Source organism: Typopeltis vanoorti, chromosome 7 (assembly GCF_054136105.1).
Source record: "Typopeltis vanoorti isolate ZY-2024b chromosome 7, IOZ_Tvanoo_1.0, whole genome shotgun sequence".
NCBI lineage: Eukaryota > Metazoa > Arthropoda > Arachnida > Uropygi > Thelyphonidae > Typopeltis > Typopeltis vanoorti.
This window is the reverse complement of record NC_143555.1, coordinates 56969184-56994311: the sequence shown is the minus strand read 5'-3', so window position 1 is coordinate 56994311 and position 25128 is coordinate 56969184. Positions and strand designations below refer to the sequence as shown.

Here is a 25128-nt window from a genome sequence, read left to right as displayed (position 1 = left end):
TGTCTCTTCTTTCTACACTAGTCACCTTTCCAGTTTGAGCCTTATATTCTTCATGCAATTGTTCTATACCTCTCTCTCTCTCTTTATATGTCCTTCATAACTTCATCTGCAGTTCCTGTTTGATATTCCCAGTGATACATATTACTTCAAATTGCTTTATCTTTTTCACTCAAGATATGCAGTTTGCCATTGCTGAGTTCTAAGAAATGGTTTTTAACTATCTCCTATGCACTACCGACTTCTTCTCCTTCAGATTCTTTTCATTCATTGCATTATCCTCCAAGCTGGTTTCTGAGCCTGCTGTATCACCCAACTTATAATTTCACATAAATTTTTTCTTTCTTGATACTTTTGCATGCATATTCATCCTTCTAAATCAGAACTACATGGTCACTGTTGCCAGCTGGTGGCAAGTATGACATCTCAGTTGTAATCGAATCCTCTGATACTGTGACCAAATCTAAAACTCCTGATTTTTGTGTTCTCTTTACCACATATTGCCTAAGAATGTCCCTCAAGAATTCCAGAAATTCATTTTCTTTATTACTGAATGCTCTTTCCTCTGCCCAGTTTATATTACTAAAGCCCCTCATAATGATGAAAACACATCTTGTACTTTATTATTATTATTATTATCCCAAGACCCCATGGCATCAGAGACTCATCTAGGAGGTTCTTTTTTTTTATACACATAGCTCATCATACTGTGCCTGAAACACATTCAAACTCTCTGCAGACACCATACTCTAAAGCAGTGCATTCCAATCATTTCACAACTCTACATGCAAAAAACTTACTTCTCACTCCTCTGCTCAAACCCTCCTTATAATGCTTTCAGGAATGACCTCTTGTTCTCCCTCCCCCATCTCTAACCATTTTATCAAAACCTCTTAAACATTAATGCTATAATAACCCCTTACTAACTTGTATGTGTCTCTATTATACTGCCCCTCTTCTTCCTATCCACTAGACTGCAAATTGCATTGTCTCAACCTTTCTTCATATTCAACATTCCATAGATCTGGACCCTCTCTCAATATCTCTTCATCCTTTTGAAAACCAGATTACCAAATCTATGCGCAGTAGTCCATATGTGGCCTTATACAATGGAACCAGAATCTCCTTATATCTACAAGTCAGTGTCCTTCACATTATCGTCGGAATTCGCTGTGTTGTCCTCACAATTTTGGCAATATGCCCTCCATATTTTAGATCCTTATCCACCATTACCCCAAGATCTCTTATTTCCTCCACCTACAACAATATATCCCCATGAAGACATCTCCATTCAACATCCTGTCTTTGCTTTCCAAATTTTACAACCTCATATTTCACAACATTGAACTGTTATCCCCACTCCATGCCCATTCACCAGTCTGTTCAAGTCTTCTTGTAAAGGCCTCCTCATAGTTTGTCCCAACTTTGCATCATCTACAAACAACTGTGTATCCATATCCGAATCTTCCTCAATATCATTAACATACAGGTTAATCAGCAGTGGACCTAAAACAGACCCCTGACACACACACACACACACACACACACACACACACACACACACACACACAAAAATGGTGACTTTCCTCTTCTGAGATATTACTCCCCCATACACTTGCCAAGCTAATTCTGCCCAGTTTATATTGCTCAAGTCTCCCATAATGAAAATTCATATTTCACTTGCTAGCTAATTATTTGTGTTAAAATTTCTTGCTCATCACCCTCTATATATCCTGCTCTATAGTACACCCACTAAATATCTGAAACTGTGAGGAGGTCATATATTCTCAAAACCATCAGGACCACTTCCTTCCTGATTCTGAACCCTGAGAGAAAAGAGCACAATTCATCACTTACCTTAAGTTAACTGAAGGTAAACACTGTTTACCTTCAGTATCCTGCTAACATAGGCAGCACCCTTGAATTTCTATCCCTGTTGGGATATTTTCTGTTAATCAAGTTTTGTTGATGCCTGTAATCATCAAATCAACTGAGTCAATCAATGCAACACTCATTCCCTTATTCTTATATTCCTAACATATAGAAAGACCAGTGCATTGTCAGTATTTCCATAATTATTATTCTCTACAGACTCAGCCTCAGCTTTGTAATATACTCTACACCTTCTTATCTTCAAAGCTGCTATTCCCCATAAGGCCAATCCTGCTACATTCCATCTTGGCAACTGCAGTTTCCCTGCCCTAACACAGTGTCACTTGCCCAGAAAACAACAGCCTCTCCAAATGCCTGCACCCTTCTGTGTTACAATGCAATCTATCTCTTGCATACAGTTCCTTTCTGTCATCAAATGTGCTCCAAGCATTCATGTATTTGACTTCTCTTTCTATAGATCTTTGCTGTTTTCTCATTCATTATCACTGCTCTTCTTCTCAACTCTACATTATCATACCTAAGCAACACACTCACTATCTTCGCTCTCACACTTTCTGTTGCACAGTCCTTAACATCAGTCTCAATCTCTCGCAGTGTGATTCATACTATTTTCTGAGATCAGGCATACCAACCATCACTATCATCTCATCCACTTTTTAATCCTGCTTCTTTGGCATTACCACACTCTGTTGTTCCTCTCCAGGTAAGCATGCTTCTAACATTCTGGCATCTCTAATTCTTTCTGCTTAGACATCTTCCTCCCCCCCCCCCTTCTCTTCTACTTTCCTTCTTTCCTCTCATCTCTCTCTCTCTCTCTCTCAGCTTCCTCTAATTTCCTCTCTTTCCCTGTCTTTCTTCTATTCTCTTGCCTTCTTCCCTCCCTTGTGCACTCAATATAACATCTTTCTCTCATATCTATTCTTGTATGAGGGAAAGGTGTGATTCTTCTTCTTCTTCTTCTTATTATTATTATTCATGACACCTCCAAGGAGTTCGTAGCCTCATCGCAGGAGGGCACTGTTGTGTCCCAATTTATGATTTTTATTCTATCTAGTTATTTCCCCTTTATCTATGTTCAACTATTATCTACACATGAGATATCACCAAAATTTTTTCTAATACTTAAGTTAATTCTCCCCTTAGTGTCCCTAATATTTGTATTATGCTGCACCTTTTGGGACATTTAGTTTAAGATATTATATACAAAAACAAGGAGAAAGAACTAAAATATGTCTGAAAGTGAAACTATGTTGCAGTCGTGACACTTTATCTCGTTTCTTAACACATTAATTTCCCGCGTGATTAGGTTCGTAATTTTTCAAGTGGTGCATTGGACAGCAATTTCAGACAACTGTTTTATCATTGGACAAAAGGTTTATTAAATTCCTTAACATGGTACAATTCAAATTTTAGTTAATACTCAATTCAATGCTATACTAAATATTTACAAACTGACATTAGCTTATCATAAATAATTAAGCTATGATCCTATAATGGGTATTACGGTCATACTGCCATACACATTCAACACATAACTTCATATGACATGGACATATAAGGTTAATTCACACTATTTAACTATCCAAACTTAAGTAGCTTAACTAAACCATTTACTGCACTAACACATAACTATGACATTTAAACTTTCTTATACAATATGATAGACATGCAAAATTCTCAGGACACTTAATTACTCATTTAACATTAACACCTAGCCAGCTTACTTTCAGTATATTCTGTCAGATACTAAAGTCCTAGTATTGTTTTCTTGGTCAATCCAACAGTTCAGTATTAGAATAATGATAACTAATACAGACGAATCTTAGTTAACACGAGATATAATTTACAGTACCTTTCTTTCCTGAGTTTTCCATATGGGCCTCTACCTTTTTCTGATCGAACTATCTTGGTATAACCTCTCCGATAATCTGTTTTTCCTATGTTTCTTTTGGAATTGAACTATGCTTACTCGGTCTTAACCTCTCGTAACTTAGGACACACTTTGAATCATCTATATAATGGCTGTACAACTCGCGATGTGGATATCGATTTCTTTACTTCTTTCCCTTTGTCATAGTTGTCACTGGAGTTGAAACACAAAAAATATGCTTTCTTTTCCTTGACTATATGGCATTCTTCGCTTCTTACATAGGAAATACAGAACCGAAAAAACCGAAATGGATAGATCGGTTAGATGGATCTGATATTGGCTCTTAGATCAGTGTCTCATAAAAGGACAGTAATCAGTAGTGTGCCCAAGGGTTCTGTTCTTGTGCCCCTGCTATTTAACTTATTTTTAAATGATATTTAATGGATATTGCCTGAGGATCTTCAGTTGTTTGTTGATGATGCAAAGTTGGGGAGAATTATAAGGAGCATTACTGATATTAATACTCTTCAGGAAGATTTGAACAGACTTTTGGTCTTGGACAAATGAGTGAGGTTGTAGTTTTAATATTAATAAGTGCAAGGTGTTGCATTTTGGAATGCAGAAATATAAACCTGTATACTATATTGATGGAACTATACTGCAAAGGAAGTGGATGAGATTCAAGATTTGGGAATGTGATGGTGGACAGTAAATTGAAGTTTAGAAGGCATATTACAAGTGTTGCAAAGACTGTACATTGTATTGCCACTGTGATGGAGAGAGATTAAAGAAATGTATCTGGATTGCAGAGTTTGGCAGATAGATGAAAGGAGGTGATATATGTTAAAGATGTTTAAGTTAATGAGGAGATTATAAAACGAGTAGAAAATGAGGGGAAAGAACTGGAGGCCAATCCTAGAAGTTGTGTAAGAGTGTGGTGAAAAGGGATGTTAGGAGTAGATATTTTACATGGAGAAGATTGTTAGTGAATGGAACACATTACCAAAATATATTTTTAATGCAAGGAGTGTTAAGGATTTTATGATTCAGTATGATAATTATGTTGTCAGATGAATAAATCTCCAATGATGAGTCTACTGACTCCTTGGAGAATTATGATAATAATGAAGTGAATCGCGTTGGCTGAGTGGATGGCATACCCGCTCTCCATCCAACAGATTGTGAGTTTGAACCTTGGACATGGATGTTTGCAAAAGCCTTCTCTAGACAAGCATATATAGCTGTTTGAATTCATAAGGCTTGTTTTTTTTTAAACAAAAAAAAAAGTTCTGGATCATTGTTCTTTTGCATACAGTTCATCACCACTAATTTTTTTTTTAATTATTAAACCATAGGTTTTTGTGCTGTACAATTTTGGTTTGATTTAGTGGGAATTATGACAAGAAACCTAGGCTGTGGCTGTAATGAGGCTAGGGATTTGGTGGGCATGGGGTGTTGTGGAAAGATTACTGTTTCTCCACACTAACAAAAAGAGATGAGTTATTATACCTCTTTTTTTTATATAAGGTCTTGATATGGCCATATCTATACTACCGTAACCATATATATAGATCTGGTTAACTGGGTTTCTTGGGGATAAGGAGAAGAGAAGGTGCAGAGGATGCAGAAATGGCTGACCAAGATTGTTCCAGTATATGAAGGATGGGGATATAAGGATAGATTGAATTGTGTTGTAGAAATTGGTTGATAGTAAAAATGGAGGGTATTATTATTACTGTCAGACATCAAGGAACTCTTCCTGGGAGGTTCCATTATCATACATAGCATATCAAATTGTGCCTTAGACTCATTCACTATTTTTGCACTAGTCTCCACACAAAACACCTGTTTCTCTCTCTCTCTCCCTCTCTACTATTTACACTCTCCGTATATAGCTTCCAGGAGTTGCCCATTTTTCTTCCTCTGTCTCCCTGCATTCTGTGAAAAATCCCTTCCACATTAATCTGATAACAATCATTTACCATTTTATAGGGAGCCTCTGTAGCTCAGTTTGTATGGACAAAAATTTTTAGTTTTAAAGACCTGGGGTCATTTCCCGTCTGTGATGTAAAGAACCTTTATCAGGTGTTTTCGACTAAAGGTATTAGCCAGTCTCATACAGAGGTGGAGGGTCTTTTCTCTCTAAAACTCATGTTTTTTTATCCTTCAAAATGAGCACCATGAACACACAGATTTACAGACATTGAACTCTTTGGGGAATGGTGCAATGGCCCTGGCTAGGAAATAGTAAGTTTTGACAGATCCAAATGCTAATTCAGTTGACATTTGATAGTGATAATTGCAGGAAAAGAGGACTGGAATATGTAAATGCATAAGTCTCAGCTAGGAAGGTGGCTAGTATTGTAAGGAGAGAAAAATTAGAATATGAGCACAGACTGGCACTGCAATTGAAGGAGGATCCCAAGAAGTTTTCACTATGCAGCTAGTAGGAGGAAAAATGATAGTGGATGGATTATATTGCTGGGTAAAAATGGGAATCGGATGATGAAAGCAGATGATGTAGTTGAGCTATTTAATGATCAGTTTATTAGAGTGTTCCATCCTGGTACTACAGGCTTTATTTCTAGAAGGATAATGAGTGGTGAAGTGTTGGAAATGAATGGAGAGGTTGTATTCCAAATACCGAGTATGCTAAATGTCAATAATTCAGAGTGACTAGCTAACTTGGTTATTTAATGAAAGTCTTGCAATGAGACAGGTTTGTGGAGAGGTGAAGGAGGGCAAGAAGTACCATTGCATGTTAGAATGAAGGTTTCAAACTATAGGCCTGTTTAGATTTCTTCTGCAGTTAAGATTTTGGAGAAATTAGTAAGAACTCGTATACAGAATTGGGCAGATGAGGGTAATATTATTTATGCAGGCCAGCATGGATTTATTAAAGGGTGCACTTGTTTTAGTAATCTGGTTACCTTTTACAGTAGAGTAACAAGAGCAATGGATGAGGGGAAGGCATATACTGCCATTTTTTCTCCCCAAGGCATTTGGCAGGGTTCAACATAACAAGTTGATTGTTAAGTTGCATCATATGGGTTTGGATATTGGATTAGTAGATTGGATTGGTGATTGGCTTTCTGATATTTATCAGAGAGGTGTATATGGGGGAGCAGTATCAGGGAGTAGGATGGTTACATGTGTAGTTACATAGGGTTCATTACTGGGACCATTGCTGTTCAATCTTTATGCCAATGATATTATCACAGGACTTCAGGGAGTTCAGTTGCTTGCAAATTATATGAAGCTTGGGAAGATTATTAGTAATAGTGGTGATGTTTTGGCTCCTTAAGAGGATTTGAATAAGCAGGAAGGATGGGTGAAGGTTGGGGATGTCCGTTTAATGCAACTGAATGTAAGATTTTTAAAATTTGGGATCCACAGATGTTATGAATCATACTCACTTGGTGGAGTTATTATACTGGAAGAAGTAGAGGAAGCAAGTGATCTTCAGGTGATTATGGATAGAGATTTGAAGTTCCGAGGACATATTAGATAGGTTGTGAAGATCTCAGTGAATTACAGCAATGTTGAGGAGAACATTGTCCACAAGAGATAAAAGCTTGCTGGTCCCATTGTATAAAGCCTTGATTACACCACATCTGTGCTCAGATCTGGAATTTGACGGAGATGAAGTAACCTTGGAGAGAGTGTGCAGAGATAGATAACAAAAATGATATGAGGACTGTACAATGTTGATTATGAGGATAACCTGAGGGCATGTGAAGTGCAGATTTTGGTGGATAACAAAATATAGAAGGCAAAGCCAGAATATGATTGAGACATTTAAGCTACTGAAGGGTTATTATTGTATCAGCACTGAGGAGATTTTTCATATGGTAGAATGAGAGAAAGGAGCAAGGACAAGGGGGTGGGGCATCCCTGGAAGTTGCAAAAGGAGGTGGTGAGTAAAAGGGTAAGAAGTAAGTTTTTTGCCTGGAGAATGGTAGGAGCATGGAATGCATCGCTTCAGAGAGTGGTGAACATGCAGACCTATGGATGATTTTAAGTAGTAGTAGTATGACAGACTTTGTGTTGAACTCCCATGATGAGTCTTGTGACTCCATGGAAGCATGGAGGTCATGAAAATAATGATAACAATGAGCAGTTAACAAACATAATATCTATGTGTATGTTTGTTAACTGCTTATGTTATCTACCTAATTTACTTGTGTTTGCGGCATGGAAGAATTGTTTCCAGGAATTTTCTTCCTGGAAACAATTCTTCCATGCCGAAGAGACCAGATAACTTACCTTCAGCCAATAAGTCCTTATAAAGTTCCTCATATCCTAGACAGGATTCAGACCTAAGTCTTTTCAGTATGTTTACAATGAGATTTTAATATCTTATTGTAACACAGAAGGTAAAAGATGTAGATGCTGTAAATATTTCATCCCCAGTTACTTTGCCATTCTTAAGGTTAGAGCAACTGCAATATGACTACAAAATTTTGCACAGTGCAGAACTGAATAAGAGTTCAAAGTATTCAAACACTAGTTTAGTGTTGGGTTGCAGGCATGGGCAGAATAGCTTTATTGTTTGTGGCAGAGGACGGCAGTCTCCCAAATCTGTGACAGGTTTTTAGCCGAATTTATTTAAATTAGAAGCGTGCTGTACAGCATGATTCTCAGAATAGTGTTTCAATTCTGAAGAGTGACATCATTTTAGGCTAGAGCTAGTGCACTTTCTTCATCTTACTATATGAAGCACATCGAACACATTGTCTGCTAGTTTACTATTTCCATATTTATTCATGAATATAGAGTTTGTTGTTATCACTTAGTTGCAGATATGCCAGACTTTTGCCTACTGTTACCAAAGATGGGATTCAACTTCAGGAACTATTGTGAACAGGGAAAATTGTCCCTACAAGTTTACTTATAGGGGTGAGGGCTTTTCACCAACACTTATATTGTATTAACATTAGGTGAAACACATTAACATACCTTATAGAAGTCAGTTAATTGTATAGCATTCTTTACTACCATCATGAGATTCATTTGAAAATGATTGAGATGCTCAGTCAAAATATCAGCATTTTATTAAAATAATTTATTATTCTTTTTATGTGACTCCCAAAGATTTATTTTTATTTTTTGCTTATTTTATTTATTTTTACATAATTTGGAAACTCTGCTCTAGAGACTAAACAGGAACTTTTAAGCCATTTCTGACCTCCATTAAGCAGGGCAGTGGTCTTACACCAGGTGATGAAATACATCTCGTACCTGAAGACAATCGCAAATATCCAAACCACAGTGAGATATGAACCCACAGCCTGTTAGTTGGAGAGTAGGTGCATTATATAATATATAATACAATAGAATCCAGCTGGATTCTATTGTATTATATGAAAGAATAACATAAGTGAAAGGTTATTTCATTATGACCAACCTTGCATATTATCATTGTGGAAAAAATACATTTATTTAACTCACTACTATTTCACTGGTTTTCTACCAAGCATTATCAGAGCACAATAATAACTGTGACAGGCACACAGCACTAAAACCAAGTACAACAATCCCTTGATTAATGTGCCTAATGCATTCTTTAAAACAGGTGCATTAATTGAAAACGCACTAATCGAATATAATAACCTACGAGAAAATGTATAATTCGTTCCTCAGATTTCTTTTTTGGCCATTAATTTTTTTTATAAAAGAATTAGGGTATGTCTCAGGGCCTAGTTAAAGGAAAACCATGAAGCTGAAAGACAATAAAACATATTCAGAATATAAATTTATTATTCTGCTTCTTAACAAAGAATTGAGCCAGTGGCATAACTAGGGGGTGCGGAGGAGGCGGTCTGCCCCAAGTGACACTTTGGACCTTTTTGAACTTTTGCAGTTAATTCTAAAATACAGTCTCGAGAACTCAGTTCTAAATATTGTAATACTACTATTACAATATTAGAATTGTAATAGTACTATTATATTATAGTACTATTATATACTACTATTAGAATTTTCCTCACAATTGCTGTAAGTGTTGCTTGTTGTGAGAGGAGTTTTTCTAAATAAAATTGATTAAGAATTACCTACATTACTATGAAATAGACCTCGCCAATGTCATCGACGATTTTGCTAACAGAAAAGCAAGAAAAGTAACATTTTAGAATGTTGAAATTAAATTTTTACTTCAAAAATAAACATAGTGTTTTAATTTATTTCCCTATACATCATTTTGACTTTTTGTAGTATTTTTGGTGTGTATTGAGAGGGGTGGCAAACTCAGGAACCACCCCGGGTGGCAACAGCTCTAGCTATGCCACTGAATTGAGCTAACGTAGTCTGGCGAGCATTCTGTTTCTTTTTTTCTTACAACTGACAGTATGGCCCTATTGCCTCTTCTGCAAATTTTACTGCTTCTCTCTTCACCAGGGAGTCTCTAAGAATTGCTGCTTAAAAACTTCGATTGTACGAAAACTATTTTCAAATTTTTTATTATTATTATTACTTGACACCTCCAGGGAGTCCAAAGACTCATCGAGGGCGGTCATTTACTCTATAACTCTATCTCCACCATCTACAATGAACCACAACTACACCCACACCATCTTCCGCCCACTACTGCCACTAGTATTTTCACAGCCAATCACAAACATCCAAGCCCACAGCAGGATTCGAACCCGCAGCCTTTTTCGCTGCAGAGCGAATACGCTAACCACATGGCCAACCAGGCCAAACTTTGCAAGAGGAAGAATGATAACTTGTTACAGATGACTTCTGTGAAACCTCTTTGGGCTTGTCAGTGATTAAATTTTCTTCATATTCTTCAGGATCTTCCTGCTGTGCATCTAAATTTAATAGGTCGGAATAACTCAATTTCTCAGGATGAGATTTAATTAATTAGATTATTATTATTATTATTATTCAGGCCTCCATGGAGTCAAAAGACTCATCGTGGGAGGTCCTTCCTAAGAACATAAAGTCTATCAAGACTCATCGAGGGGTGGTCCCCCTAAGAAACACAAAGTCTATCATACCATTCTTTAAACTCATTGACCGTTCTCGCTCCCACCACTCCATCAGCCAATGCATTCCACTGTTCAACCACCCTCCACGCAAAGAAACCACTCCTTACCCTCTTGCTCACAGTTTCCTTTCGTAACTTCCAGGGATGGCCTCTTGTCATCACTCCTTCCCTCTGTTCAACCAAGCGAAAGAACCCCCCAGTGTCAACCCTGTAACCACCTCTCAACAATTTAAAAGTCTCAATAATATCACCTCTCCTTCTTCTATCCACCAAACCCTGCTGTCCACATTCCCTCAGCCAATCCTCATAACTATCTTTTGTACAGTCCTGAAACCATCTTTGTCATCCGTCTTTGTATCCTTTCCACAGTTAATTTATCCCCTTCAAATCTTGGGGACCAAATCTGAGAACAATGTGGTCTGATCAGAGACTTATACAATGGAATGATAACCCTCTTATCTCTGCAGGTCAGTGTCCTTCTCATAATTGCAGCACTCCTCCATGTTACCTTCACCACCTTTGCAATATGATCCCTAATTTCACGTTTCTATCAATCATCAATCCCAGATCAATTATCTCTCCTACTTCCTCCAGTTTAACTCCTCCCATAGAGTATGCAGCGTCCCATCGATGTGTCCCAAACCTCAAGTCCTTACATTTTGCTGCAGTAAACCGACATCCCCATTCATTTGCCCATTTATCTAGCTTATTTAAATCCTCTTGCAGGGCTACCACATCTGCACTATTACTAATAATCCTTCCCAGCTTCACATCATCTGCAAACAACTGAATATCCCCTTGCAATCCACTGGCAATGTCATTGATATAAAGGTTAAACAATATAGGTCCTAGTACTGAGCCCTGTGGGACCCCACTTGTAACCCCCTGCCTCCTTGAAACTGACCCACCATACACAACTCTCTCTGATACTTATCGGGAGCCAATCCTGAATCCGGTTAACCAATCTGACATCCAGACCCATGTGCTGCAACTTAAATATCAGCTTATCATGTGGCACCCTGTCAAATGCCTTCGCTAAGTCTAAGAAAATTGTAGTATATGCCTTTCCCTCATCTAATGTTCTTGTAACTTTAATTGCAGATTAATGTGAAAAGCCTCTAAATTCATTTGCACAATGTGGAAGAATGTGCTACCAAATGGCTCGCATATTGCTAGCAGTAATTTCACATGACTTTGCGACTTTATAACCAGGCTGACTGAGATTTCTCTGATTTGGCTAGAAAAGTCTTGGAAGGAATTTGCTTTCAAAAAAAGGCCAGTTTCATCAACATTAAATCTTTGGTTAAATATTAGGCTATTTCTCTTTTTGAAACCCTCAAATCGCCCAGCACTAATGTGGAATTCTTCTTCTTTTCTATCTTGATAGCCCTTTCTTTCCAGGTTACAAAGAGACAATGCTTTTCATTTCATAAGGCCAGTATTTAGTGGGATCCATTTTTGGTTACAATCTTCAATCCATGTAAAGAGAAGTCTCTCTAATTCAATCATTATAATACTTTGATTTTCAGTACATGCATAATGAACTTCGATCAGCCTTACCTTTGTTCATTTTTCTTTATTATTTCAAGTTTTCTTCCAATCAGATTACTTTTCGAATCATTTTCACACTTCTGTTTTTTGCTTACTAATTCTTTTACTCATGATTAAAGGTTAGGAAAATAATTTAAAATAAAAAAGTACGTCAAAAGCACGAAAACAATTGCACGAGATATGATCAGCAAAATGCTATGTAAAGCAGACGACATAAATTTTGGTGGTAAATTTGGAACATAGCTTACATAGAAACAGTGTAGTATGCCATTCAAATCGGTAACTAAATTATTTCATCCTGGTGAGTTATTTTTTAAAGTAGTTAGCCATAAAAATATCTAGATCGAAACTTTTAAAATCTGTAACATTTATTTTTAAGATGTATATAGGTGCACTAATCGAATTTGGGTATCGAAAAAAAATGACGCACTAATCAGGGGAGCATTAATCGAGGGATTGCTGTAATTGTAGAAAGAATTTAAATTGTAACTGACATCTAATATCCTTATGTGGCATCTTGTCAGGATTGTCTGACTATTCTCTGAATACTCCTTTACATGCGATTATATGGAGAAAAACATCTTTATTACATAGAAGTTGTTACAGGCCTGAGATGCTATTCTTAGAATCAGCATCAGCTTTGAAGCTGATGAAGCACTCTCCCAACCTCACCAAGTATGGTTGCATTAATTTACCAAAGATCTGGGAGACTATCATTGTAAGACCTAATAGGCCAGACTTCTCTGAATTTGTAGTTATCTGATCCATAGAGGGTGCCACATAAGGACATTAGGTGTCAGTTACAATTTAATTTGTTCCTACAATTACTTGGTTTAGTGCTGTTGTCTGTCACAGTTATCATTGTGCACTGATGATGTAGATAGAAAACCAGCGAAATATTAGTGAGTTTAATAATGGTGTTTTTTTTCTCTTAGTGTTAGTTATACCAATGAACTTTATTATTGGGTAGAATTATTATTAGGAGTATTGCTGATGTTAATTCTCTACATGAAGATTTCTTCTTCTTTGGCACTATAGCCCCATGTAGGGCCTTGGCCTCTCATTTTTGGGTTTCATAACTCACTACGAGGTGGGGTCGTTACTCCCACACTCAACCACGTGTGATTGTCTGTGAAGCATTGTGTTCTTAAGACCAGTTTGCCTGCTTTGTAGGAGGAAAAAAATCCCAGATAAACTGGGGAGAAAAATCCCCAGTTAAAAGAACGGCTAACTTGGCTATGTCTGAGAAAGATCCTTAGCTCCTCACATCAGCGATGAGAATCGAACACAGGACACTCCTTTCACAGGCATATGGTTGCAGAGCATGTAACCACTGGGCTAACTGTGTGGACACATGAAGATTTGAATAGCCTTTTAACTTGGACTGATGAGTGTGGTTGTAGTCTTAATAAAATGCAAGGTGCTGCACTTTTGACACAGAGATACAAGATGATCCAAAAGTTGTGCATATCAAAGTTGAAGCTCAGTTGCATTGAAGTGTTTTGATTCCAATTATTTGTTTTACCTATAGATGGCATCCTAGGACTATTGGCTACTATCCTGTATCTATCTGCCATGTGTCAGGTATAGGGTGTCCGTTGTGCAGTTTTGTTTATGAGGAAAGCAAAATGGTACTTTCCCAGGAACAACGAGTTGTTATTTTGGAATGTTATTTTGCCTGTCATTCTTATGCAAATATTGTGGAAGAGTTTCATCAGAAGTATCCCGAATCTGTTGTTTCTCAACATTCGACAATTACAAGATTAATCAAATGCTTTCAGGAAACTCGATCAGTTGCAGACAAATATCGGCATGGAAGACCTTCCATTTTGACTGAGGCTAAAGTGACTGTGGTACACGATGTGATGCAACATTCACCTTCAAAGAGTCTTAGAAAACTCTGCACAGACAGGTATGTGATATGATAGTACTTGGAGAACTACCAAAAATTAAAGCTTAAAACGTGTTGATCATTTGTCAAAAAAAATGGAGTTCACTAGCTGGACAATGTTTTCTTCAGGGATGAAGTGTGGTTCCACCAGACTGAATACATCAATAGCTAAAATAACAGAATTTGGTTTAGATATTATTTGGTTAAAATAACAGAAATGCAAAGGCATTTCTATGAAATGCCTTTGCATTCTCTGAAAATCAGAGTATGGTGTGCAGCATCAGAGCGTCAGACCTTTTTCTTTGAGACAGCACTGAACAATGCACTATACGAAGATGTCATCACCAAGTTTTTTTGGCTCTCTTTGAGATTGAAGAACGTGATTGCTGTTTTCAGCAGGTGAATGGCCACTTGCCATACATCAAATGAAACAATGCAATTTTTTTGGTGACAGAATGATTTCTAAAGGACTTTGGCTGTCAAGGTCACCAGATTTGTCACCTCCAGATTTTTTTTTTTATGAGGTTACTTGAAAGGTAAAGTGTATAAAAATAATCCTCACACAATTGATGAATTGAAGACAAACATCACCGAAGCAGTCAGAGCACTCAGTAATTCCATGCTACAAAGAGTTGCCTCCAGTTTGGTAAAAAGATGGTTGTCTTGTTCTTGAATGTGCCTCCATTCAAGAACAAGGCAACCATTTTGAACATTTGCTTTAGTAATGTTATTTATTTTTGCTTTTGTAAAGTTTAGTTCTATAACGTTTGTCACTAATATTGAAAAATTCAAGTTTATTTTTGTGTGCAACTTTTGGATCACCTTATATAAAGGTACACACTGTTTTGGTAGAGCTGTGCTTCAGGAAGTGGATGAGATTTTAGGCTCTTGGGATGATGCTAGACAGTGGACTAAAGTTCCGAGGCACATTGCAAATGTTGTGAAAACTGCACATTGTATTACTGCTATGATAAGAAGTACATTGATGTATAGGAATAAGGAGGTGGAAGTGCCTTTGTATATGGCATTGGTCAGCCCACACATGGACTAATGTGCTGAAATTTGGTTGCCTAATTTTCATTGAGATGTAGAAACATGAGAGGATCTAAAGGCAAATGACCAAAGTGATATTGGAACTCTGGAGTGTTGGTTATGCAGAGTGGTTGAGGGAATGTAAATTATTATTATTATTATTATTATACGGGCACCTCCATGGAGTCCGAAGACTCATCACAGGAGACACAATCTATCATATCTCTATTTGAACCCATTAACAAAAAAAGCACTCACAGCAAAATGGGTTGACTCTGGCAACACATTCCACTCATTCACCACTCACCAAGCAAAAAATGTAGTCCTCACACGCCTACTGACCACACTTTTATTCAGCCTCCAGGAATAGCTCCCTTGTACTGGTCCCTCTAGCCAAATGCTGAAACATTTCCCCTGCAGTTATCCTAATGCAGAGTTTGGCACATACTTGGAAAAGATATGATATTATGAACACCTTCAAGTTGGTACTGGGATTTTATCAGAGTAAAACAGAAGGAATTATAAAAAAGAGTGGAAGGTAAGATGGGAAGAATGAGCTGCCATTCCTGAAAGTTGTGTAAAGATGTGGTGAAGAAGAGTATGAGAAGTAGTTTTTTTTTATGTGGATAGTGGTTGGTGAGGAGAACACATTGCTGGAGTATGTTGTGAATGTAGGAAGTGAAAATAATTTCATGGTTCAATATGATTGTAATGTTGCTGGTTGAGTGGGCATCCCACGATTAGTTTACTGCATTCATGGAGGTTAATGTAATAATAATATGTATGCTTAATGTACGAATGTAACAAGTAGTTCCAAGAATTTACATTTTTTTTTTTTTTTTGATGATGTGACATATCAAGTCTTAATGACTTGATATGTGAAACCTTTAATCAGAATTTGCAGTTTATGAAATGAGTTTTCTCCTTGAAATTCGTACTGAAAAAATATGAAGCATACTTTCACTAAGATAATATAAATAAAACTTTTATGATGAACAAAATAAATTGTCTAAACTTTTTATTTATTTTAAGCCATTCAAGAAATTTTACCCCTCCCCACACACACACACTTTTAAATATAATTACTTATTTTTGTACATATATGTATATTGGAATGTGTTCATTTTCCAATCTTTAGGGTGAAGCAGTGTATGTGAATTACGGAAGAGTAGAGGACTTCGATCACCTAGAATCACTTGGTGTTAATGTAACAGGAAAAATATGCATAGCCAGATATGGAAAGATTTATCGAGGAAACAAAGTGAGCATGTTTTTCATAGTATCTTTTACATATTGTCACTTTAATGTAGTGCTATAAAGTGTATATAATGAACCTTATACAGTACTAATGAGTCACTTGAAGGTTTCTAAAAATAACTATATAGAACAAGGAATGAAATAAATAATTTAATAGGTAAACTAGATATTATATGCTGGTGAGCTAGCTCAAGCTAGCATTATCTGGGCACTTGTAAGATAATTCAGCAGAGACAGAAACTTAAATTATCGTTATTATTATTATTATTACAGGCAACTCCAAGGAGACCTCAGACTTATCGGAGGAGGCCCTAAACATCATCATCAAGTTCCTGCCATATACCCTCAAGGGGTGTACAGGATATGATAGTACTACATGAAAAAAAACTACATCATTACTAACTTCCTATCTACAATTTTCCTCCAAATCAGTCTGTTACTTGTCAAGACTCCAACATTATCAGATCTTATATTTCTATTGTCTAAGGCACTTTGTACCATATCAGTCCACCTATATCTTGGTGTTGCTCTGGGTCGTTTTGCTGCCAACCTGGCAGAGAACACTTGTTTTGCTAATCTTTCCTCGCCCATTCTATTTCAGTGACCATACCACCTGAGATTAGCTCTGCTAACGCATTCCTGGATGCTGACAATGTCAAGTTCTTTACTAATATCCTCGTTTTTAATATGATATTGCCATTGATCCCATCTGTTCACACCTATAATCCTTCTCAGGACTCTTATATCTGCGGTCTCTAGTCTTTGTTCAAGTGTTTTACTTCTGACCCAGCTCTCAGATCCATAAGTTAAAACTGGTTTGAATACTGTCTTGTATACAGCTAATTTAGTGTTCCGACTAATTTCTCTCTTATTCCATATGAATTTATTCAATTGATTTTCCACCATACCAGCTTTGCTGATTCTGTTGTCTATTTCTATATTTAATTTACCATCTTCAGTAAAAATCGTGCCTAAGTAGCTGAAATGTTTCACTTGTTCCACAGGTTCTCCATTCACGACACAGTTGACATTTTCAATGATTCTGCCTATTTTCATTGTCTTTGTCTTTTTATTGCTGACCTTCATACCATATCTATTACAACAGCTATTCAATTTAGTCAAAGAATCTTGCAGACTTGTAGCGGATTTATTTAGAAGTATAACATCATCCGCATATAGCAAAGAGCTGACATTAACATCTCCAATTTTGATATCATGTTTAATACCACTTTCCTTCATAATGTGATCCATATAGATAATGAATAACAGAGGGGATAATGTACATCCTTATCTCACACCAGATTTAACATTAAACCATCTTCCTATACTTCCTTCAATTCTAACTGCTGACTTACAACTCAAATGAAGACTAAGTATTGCTTGATATAATGCCCCATTAACACCATATAACTGCAGCATATTGAATAGCTTCTCTCTCTCTCTTGGCACCTTGTCATATGCCTTTTCCAAATCGACAAAACTTAAATACAGATCTTTGTTATATTCCCATGCTTTCTCGACTATTTGTCGTAAAGTGAAGATCTGATCCTGACAGCCTCTGTTTGGCCTGAATCCAGCTTGTTCTTCACCAAGCTTTTCTTCCACAATTCTTCTCAACTGTTTCTCAAGTATACTTGCATAGATCTTACCAGGAACACTCAGTAGGGAAATACCTCTTTAATTCTCACATTCAGTTTTATTTCCCTTTTTATATATGGGTACTATGAGAGTTCTACTCCAATCATCGGGAATTCGTCCCTCTGTCCAGGCTTTCTGAACTATGCAGTGCAGCCATTGTAAGACTCTTATACCACCATACTTCAGCATTTCTGGTCAAATATCATGTATTCCTGCTGCCTTTCCACATTTCAAGCCTTTGATGGCTTTTCTACTTCAAGTATGGATATGTATTCCTGACTGCATGCCTGGTCAGTGTTTTTTACCGCTGTGCTGTCATCACTGCTTGTTTTATTTAGCAGTTTTTCAAAGTAATTACTCCATACTTCAAGGATATCTTTTTCTCCTGTTTTCATGTCACCTTTATCATCTCTAACTCCTTTTACAGCACTCTTTCCTCCATTCCTAAGTTTCTTCAACAACCTCCAGAATATTTTGCCACCCTCTTGATATTTATTTTCTATATTCTTGCCAAAGTCCTCCCATGACTTTTGTTTAGCTAGTTTTACACAGTGTTTAGCATTCTTGCATTTGTCTCTATATTCTCTAAGAGCACAAGCTGACTTATTTGACAGGAACTTTTGATATGCTTTCTTCTTTCCCTTCACTGCCTCTTTAACTTCCTGTGTCCACCAGGGAGGTCTGATTTTTTTATTCTTGTAGACAACCTCACCACATGCCTCTCTGGCAGAATCAATCAAATCAATGTTTTCTTCAGAGTTTGCCACTGAATCTCCAAGGTTTGATTCCTGTTCTCAAGCTCTTTCATTTTTTCTTCAATAATCTTTGTGTATTTTAGTCTACAGTTCATATCTGAAAGCTGCTCAACTTTTATTCACTTTAAAACTTTCTTACATGTTATTCTTTTCAATATGAAATTCAATTTTATCCTGCCCAAGACTAAGTAGTGATCACTTCCAATTTCAAATCCTCTGTACACTGTGGTGTCCTGCACCAGGGAGAAAACATCACTATCAACAATAACATAGTCGATGAGTCGAATGATGGTACAACATTGTCATGTTGTACCATCATTTTTTATTTTGGTTTAACCAATAAGAACACAATTTGGTCGGCTAAATCCCAAATTGCCAGCCCATCCTCGTTCGTTCAGTATCAAAGTAGATACCCAACAGGGTGCACCACGAGAAGGTGAGGATTGGACATTAGGTCAGAAGCCCTGGTCGGTTCTCCGCATTCCTTTAAAGGCTATGTGGAGGTCTCCTCTCAGTTATACAGCTTGACCCTTAAGCACCCCCAACCAGTTTCTGTAACCCATAAATCTTCAACCTGTTCTCATAAGGTTCATTCCATAGACCTGCTACCATCTTGGTTACTTGCCTCTGGATCCTCTCCACCTCCTCCTCATCACCAAGAAACCCAAGCACCCAGACCTGCATGCAGTAGTCTTATCAAGGCTCAATAAAGAGGAACAATAACCTGCTTGTCAAAGTATTCTTCAGTAACCAAGTGATCTGATGAGCTTCTTTAGCCTCTTTTGCTATGTGCCCCTAAACTTTAACTGCCAAGTCTCTGGTTTCATCAATTTCTTAGTACAGTTCCACCAGTGTTGTATACAGCTGGTAATCTTTTCACCCCAAAATGTATAACCTTACACTTTGCCATATTAAACTGACATCCATTCTCCTATTCCCAGTCTGCCAGTCTATCTAGGTCACCTGTAGAATTTTGTCATCATTTGTATTAGCTATTGCTCTACTAAACTTTGCATCATTGGCAAATAACTGAATAGTTCCTCTCAGATATCTCCTGTATCATTAATGAACAAATTAAACAGTAGCTGTCCAAGAACAGAACGCTGCCACATGGCACTAGTCACAGGCCTTCTTTTGGACTCTACTCCTGAATGAACTACTCTCTGATATCTCTCCGTCAACCATCCTACTAATCTTTTTTAAATAACGAAACCTGTGGTGCGTTCATAATTAGAAGAAACACACGTATAAACCACAGTGAAAATTATTTAATTGTAAATATTTCATCCTAAATATTAGGATGAAATATTTACAATTAAATAATTTTCACTGTGGTTTATACGTGTGTTTCTTCTAATTATCCTACTAATCATCTCACCAATCCTGATATCAATCCCCATGTGCTGCAGTTTATCTGTCACTGTATTATAAAACATCAGCAAGTTACTGAGGCATAACTTACCCTTCACAATATCATGATGCCCCCCCCCCACCCCCCATACAGTATTCCATTTCCATCTATCCATTCCTGTATTTTGCTCTTGACCAACTTCTCCAATACTTTGACAACAATTCCTGGTATGCTGATTGGTCAGTAATTTGCTACAGTATTGGAGCCTCCTTTATACAGTGGAACTATTTTCCTCTCTTTCCACCCCCTCGGGACTGACTCAGAGTTGAGACTTATATTAAACAATATGGTCCAGATCACTGACAATTCCCTTGCTACTTCACATAAAACTCTAGCTAGTATACTGTCCATTCTCACAGCTGTATTCACATTAAGGCTCTGTAATATGCTAAGCACCTCCATTTCATTTACCTCACTTCCCATATAAGCCTTTCGCTCGCTCATTCCTGCAAAATCACCATCCAGATGATATACTCTTCCAAAGTGTTCACTTAGTAATTCTACTATTTTGACTGATTCAGTCAAAATAGTAAAAAAATACCTCCCTACCATCAGTATTCATTAAAATCATTCTGCCATATACATTCTTTATTTTACTTGCAGCATATTGAAAAAACTGTTTCGGATTCTCTTTAGGCTGCATTTGCTAAATGACTTAGAAAATGTGAAGTTTTGTGCTCAGTTTTGGATGTGATGTGAAAGTTGCACTTCTTTATGACAGTCTTCTCTGATTAATGCTTTTTTAAATTCATGGAAAGCTAATGTACTGTGATAATTTTTTTTTTAATCAAACCATCAGGTTTGTGTTTCAGTTTTTAAGATCCTATAAGACTTGAACTGCTTCAAGAAGTTTTTGATTTGAAATATGATTTAGGCAATAACTTAAGCTTTCTTCTGTCTGTTGAAGTGATTTTTTTATCTAAGTCTGGCTAGGATAATACCAGTGTTATTGGGGTGTCTATACCAGTGTTTCTCAACCTGTGGTCCATGACGATGGGACAGGTGGTCCACAGGTAGACTTAAATAAATAAATATATATATATATATTTTTTAATTATCCAAACAAAACAAATTAAAATTGAATACATAAGTAAAAATTATTGAAATAAAATGGATACTTAAAAAAACCACAAATATCACCGAATGTTCATGGAATGAACATTCTGCTACTACAATAATTTGTAGCAGCAGAATGATGAGTAATAAAAGAGGGGTGAAGTGAATAACAATATGGTTTTATTGCTTCTTCCTTCCCTTGCTGTTTTGTCAGATTTGAAGTAAACATATGTTATCCACATTTCAACCAATTGTTGTTGTTTATTGATTTTTATTGTTGAAGGTTTTCCTCCTTCAACCAAGGCTCAGTATGTCTTCAGAAGCTCTAAGTGAGTATTTATATATTTTTCGGAAATGTTTTTTAATAATGGAAAAGTGGCTTAGAACTAGGACTTTGAAAAGAAAAGCAAATGAAATAGGTGATGCTAACTCTAATTGTGATACACGTGTTATAATGGTGAGTAAATCTGATACTATTAAAGTAGAAGAAACAAGCAGTTCAAAGAAAAAAGACAGTAGGAAATAACAATTCATATTTGGAATTCGGGTTTACTTGGTGTGGAGATGAAGGTGAACAGAAACTTCAATGTGTTTTGTGTTATGAAGTGTTGTCGAATGAGTGCATGAAACCTGCGAAACTCCGAAATTTAGAAGCTAAACATTGTAATGTGAAAAATAAGCCAATTGAATTTTTTCAGTTAAATTGAATTAATTGAACATTAAATCATTTGATTTAATGTTCAATTAATAGCAAGGCACTGGAAGCATCCTATCTCTTAACTTTGCGCTTAGCTAAAACAGGGAAACCTCATTCTATTGGGGAAAATTTACTACCTCCAGCTATAAAAGATGTGGTAAAAACTGTTTGGCAATAAGTTACTAAAAGATGTTGATTTGATTCCTCTTTCAAATGACACTGTCAGTCACAGATTTAATGATATGGTAGGCGATGTAGAATCTCAGCTAATTGAAAAAGTTAAGCAGAGCCTTTATTATGTGTTACAAATGGATGAGACTACTGATGTTATAAACGATGTGCAGTTAATGTGCTACATAGCATGATAACAACATTCATGACGATATTCTGTTTTATAGAACTTTGTCATCCTGAACAACTGGAGAAGAAATATTTCACACTCTCACTAATTACATAATACACAAAGGGATCCCATGGGAAAAATGTTTGGGGCTTCTGTTCGGATGGAACGTGCACCCTTACAGGCAGGCACTTGTTTCCAAGGTCAAGGAAGTAGCTCTGGATACGAATTGGGTACATTGTTTCACACATAGGGAAGCGTTAGCCTCCAAAGGAATGCCACCAGAATTAAAACTGTGGTATACAACACTGTAAAGCTAGTTAATTTTATCAAGGCTTGACTGTTAAATAATAAATTATTTTCAGTACTCTGCAATGAAATGGGCAGTGAATATATACAATTTTTGCTTCATTCTGAAATTTGCTGGCTTTCTAGGGGCAAAGTACTAACAAGGTTATTTCAATTAAGGCACAAAGTTTTATTGTTTGTAAATTAATGTAATTCTGATTTTATATCACTCCTTGTTGACAAAGCATGATTATCAACACTATCCTATCTTTCAGACATTTTTTTGAAATTAAATGAAGTAGATCCTTTCCCTTCAGGGAAATTCTTTCTGTTCTTGATGCCTATGACAAAATAAAGGCATTCGAGAAAAAACTGGTGTTATGGATTAGTTATGTAAAAGACAGACAATTTGCACCTTTTCCAATATTGGAATCCTTTTTAGTGGAAAATGATATTTTTATTGATTCTGAGTTTCTGGAAAGGGTTTGTGACCACCACAAAACTCTGAAACAGGATGTTTGTGAAAATACTAGTGGTATTTGTGGGAATTAGATGAGTGATAGAGGTGGAGAGTTGTAGAGTGGGTGCCCTCCCTTGATGAGTCCTTGGAAGTGGTACATTATTATTATTAGAATGGGCAACTCCAAGGAGTCCTTAGACTCATCGAGAGAGGTCCTAACATCATGTCAAGAACAACTATTCAACATTCACACAGTATCTATCATACTTCACCTTGAACTCATTGACAGTCATGGCACCCACAACAGACTCTGGCAACTTATTCCACTCATTCACCACTCTCCAAGTAAAAAACCTAGCTCTAACACCCTTGCTAACCACACTCTTGCCCAGCTTCCATGGATAGCCCCTAGTCCTCCACCACCAGTCCTGTTCTCAAAAATATCTTCTGAATTAATCTTATAGAATTAATCAAATTACTGATAATTTGAATGTCTCAATCATATCTCCCCTTATCTGCCTATCAACTAATTTCTGCAACCCACAAATCTTCAACCTGTTCTCATAAGGTTCATTCCATAGACCTGCTATCATCTTAGTCACTCGCCTCTGGATCCTCTCCACTTCTTCCCCCATCAAGAAGAAACCCTGGCACCCAAATCTGGGCACAGTAGTCTAGATAGTTTTATCAAGGCTCGATACAGAGGAACAATATCCCATATGACATCCAAGTATTTTTCAGCAACCAAGTGATTTGATGAGCTGATTTAGCCACGTTTGCGATGTGCCCCCCTAAACTTCAACTCCCTATCCACCAACACTCCCAAATCCCTGGTCTCATCAATCTCCTGGAGTACAGTTCCACCAAAATGTGGTATACTGCTGCAAACCTTTTCACCCCAAATTGCATAACCTTACATTTTGCCACATTAAATTGACATCCATTCTCCTTAGCACAGCCCTCCAAACTATCCAAATCATCCTGCAAAATTTTGACATCCTGTACATTCACTATTGCTTTACCCAGCTTTGCATCATCAGCAAACAAATGAACAGTTCCTCTCAGATCCTTTACTATATCGTTAATGAACAAATTAAACAGTAGTGGTCCAAGAACAGAACCCTGCGGCACACCACTAGTCACAAACCGTCTTTTGGACTCTACTCCTGAATAAACCACTCTCTGATATCTCTCTATCAGCCACCCTCCTATCCATCTCACCAACCCTATATCCATCCCCATATGCTGCAGTTTATAATTAGAATTCCATGTGGTATCATGTCAAAGGCCTTAGCAAGGTCCAGTAGGATCACTGTAAACCCATTACCCTTATCCAGCTTCAGCTGTCACTGTGTTATAAAACGTGAGCAAGTTGCTGAGGCATGATCTACCCTTCACAAAACCATGCTGTCCCCCATACAGTATCCCATTTTCATCTATCCAATCCTGAATTTTCCTCTTGACTATTTTCTCCAAGACCTTGACAACGATTCCTGATATGCTAATCGGTCGGTAATTTACAACATCAGTCTTGGAACCTCCTTTATAGAGTGGAACTATTTTCCCCTCTTTCCGCCCCCTCGGGACTAACCCAGACCCGAGACTAAAATTAAACAAAATGGTCAAGGGCACTGACAATTCTTTAGCCACTTCATGTACGACACGAGCTGGTATACCATCCAATCAGACATTGAGGTTTTGTAATAGACTATTCATCTCCACTTCATTCACCACAATTCCCATATAAGCTGTTGGTTCCGTCATTCCTGCAATGTCACCACCTTGATGATATACTCTGGCAAAGTGCTCGCTCAGTAATTTCACTATATCAGCTGATTCGGTTACCTCCCTACCATCGGCATTCTTTAAAATCATTTTGCCGTATACGTTTTTTCTTTTACTTGTAACATATTGAAAAAATTGTTTGGGTAAGAAAAGCAAAAGCGGATTATGAAAGAAAATTAGCCTGCATGGCTAATTTTCTTTCATAATCCGCTTTTG

At 37.0% G+C, this 25128-nt stretch overlaps 1 protein-coding gene across 2 annotated transcripts in view; it reads left to right on the top strand.

Annotated features, from left to right (window-relative positions):
• The window catches only part of LOC150104694 (N-acetylated-alpha-linked acidic dipeptidase 2-like), a 346412-nt gene that overhangs the window by 40362 nt on the left and 280922 nt on the right, over positions 1-25128 (top strand). For both annotated transcript variants that reach the window (XM_090395882.1, XM_090395881.1), the window contains exon 5: positions 16364-16486. In XM_090395882.1, coding sequence (XP_090252008.1) covers positions 16364-16486 — 123 coding nt within the window. The remainder of the gene's footprint in view (positions 1-16363; positions 16487-25128) is intronic.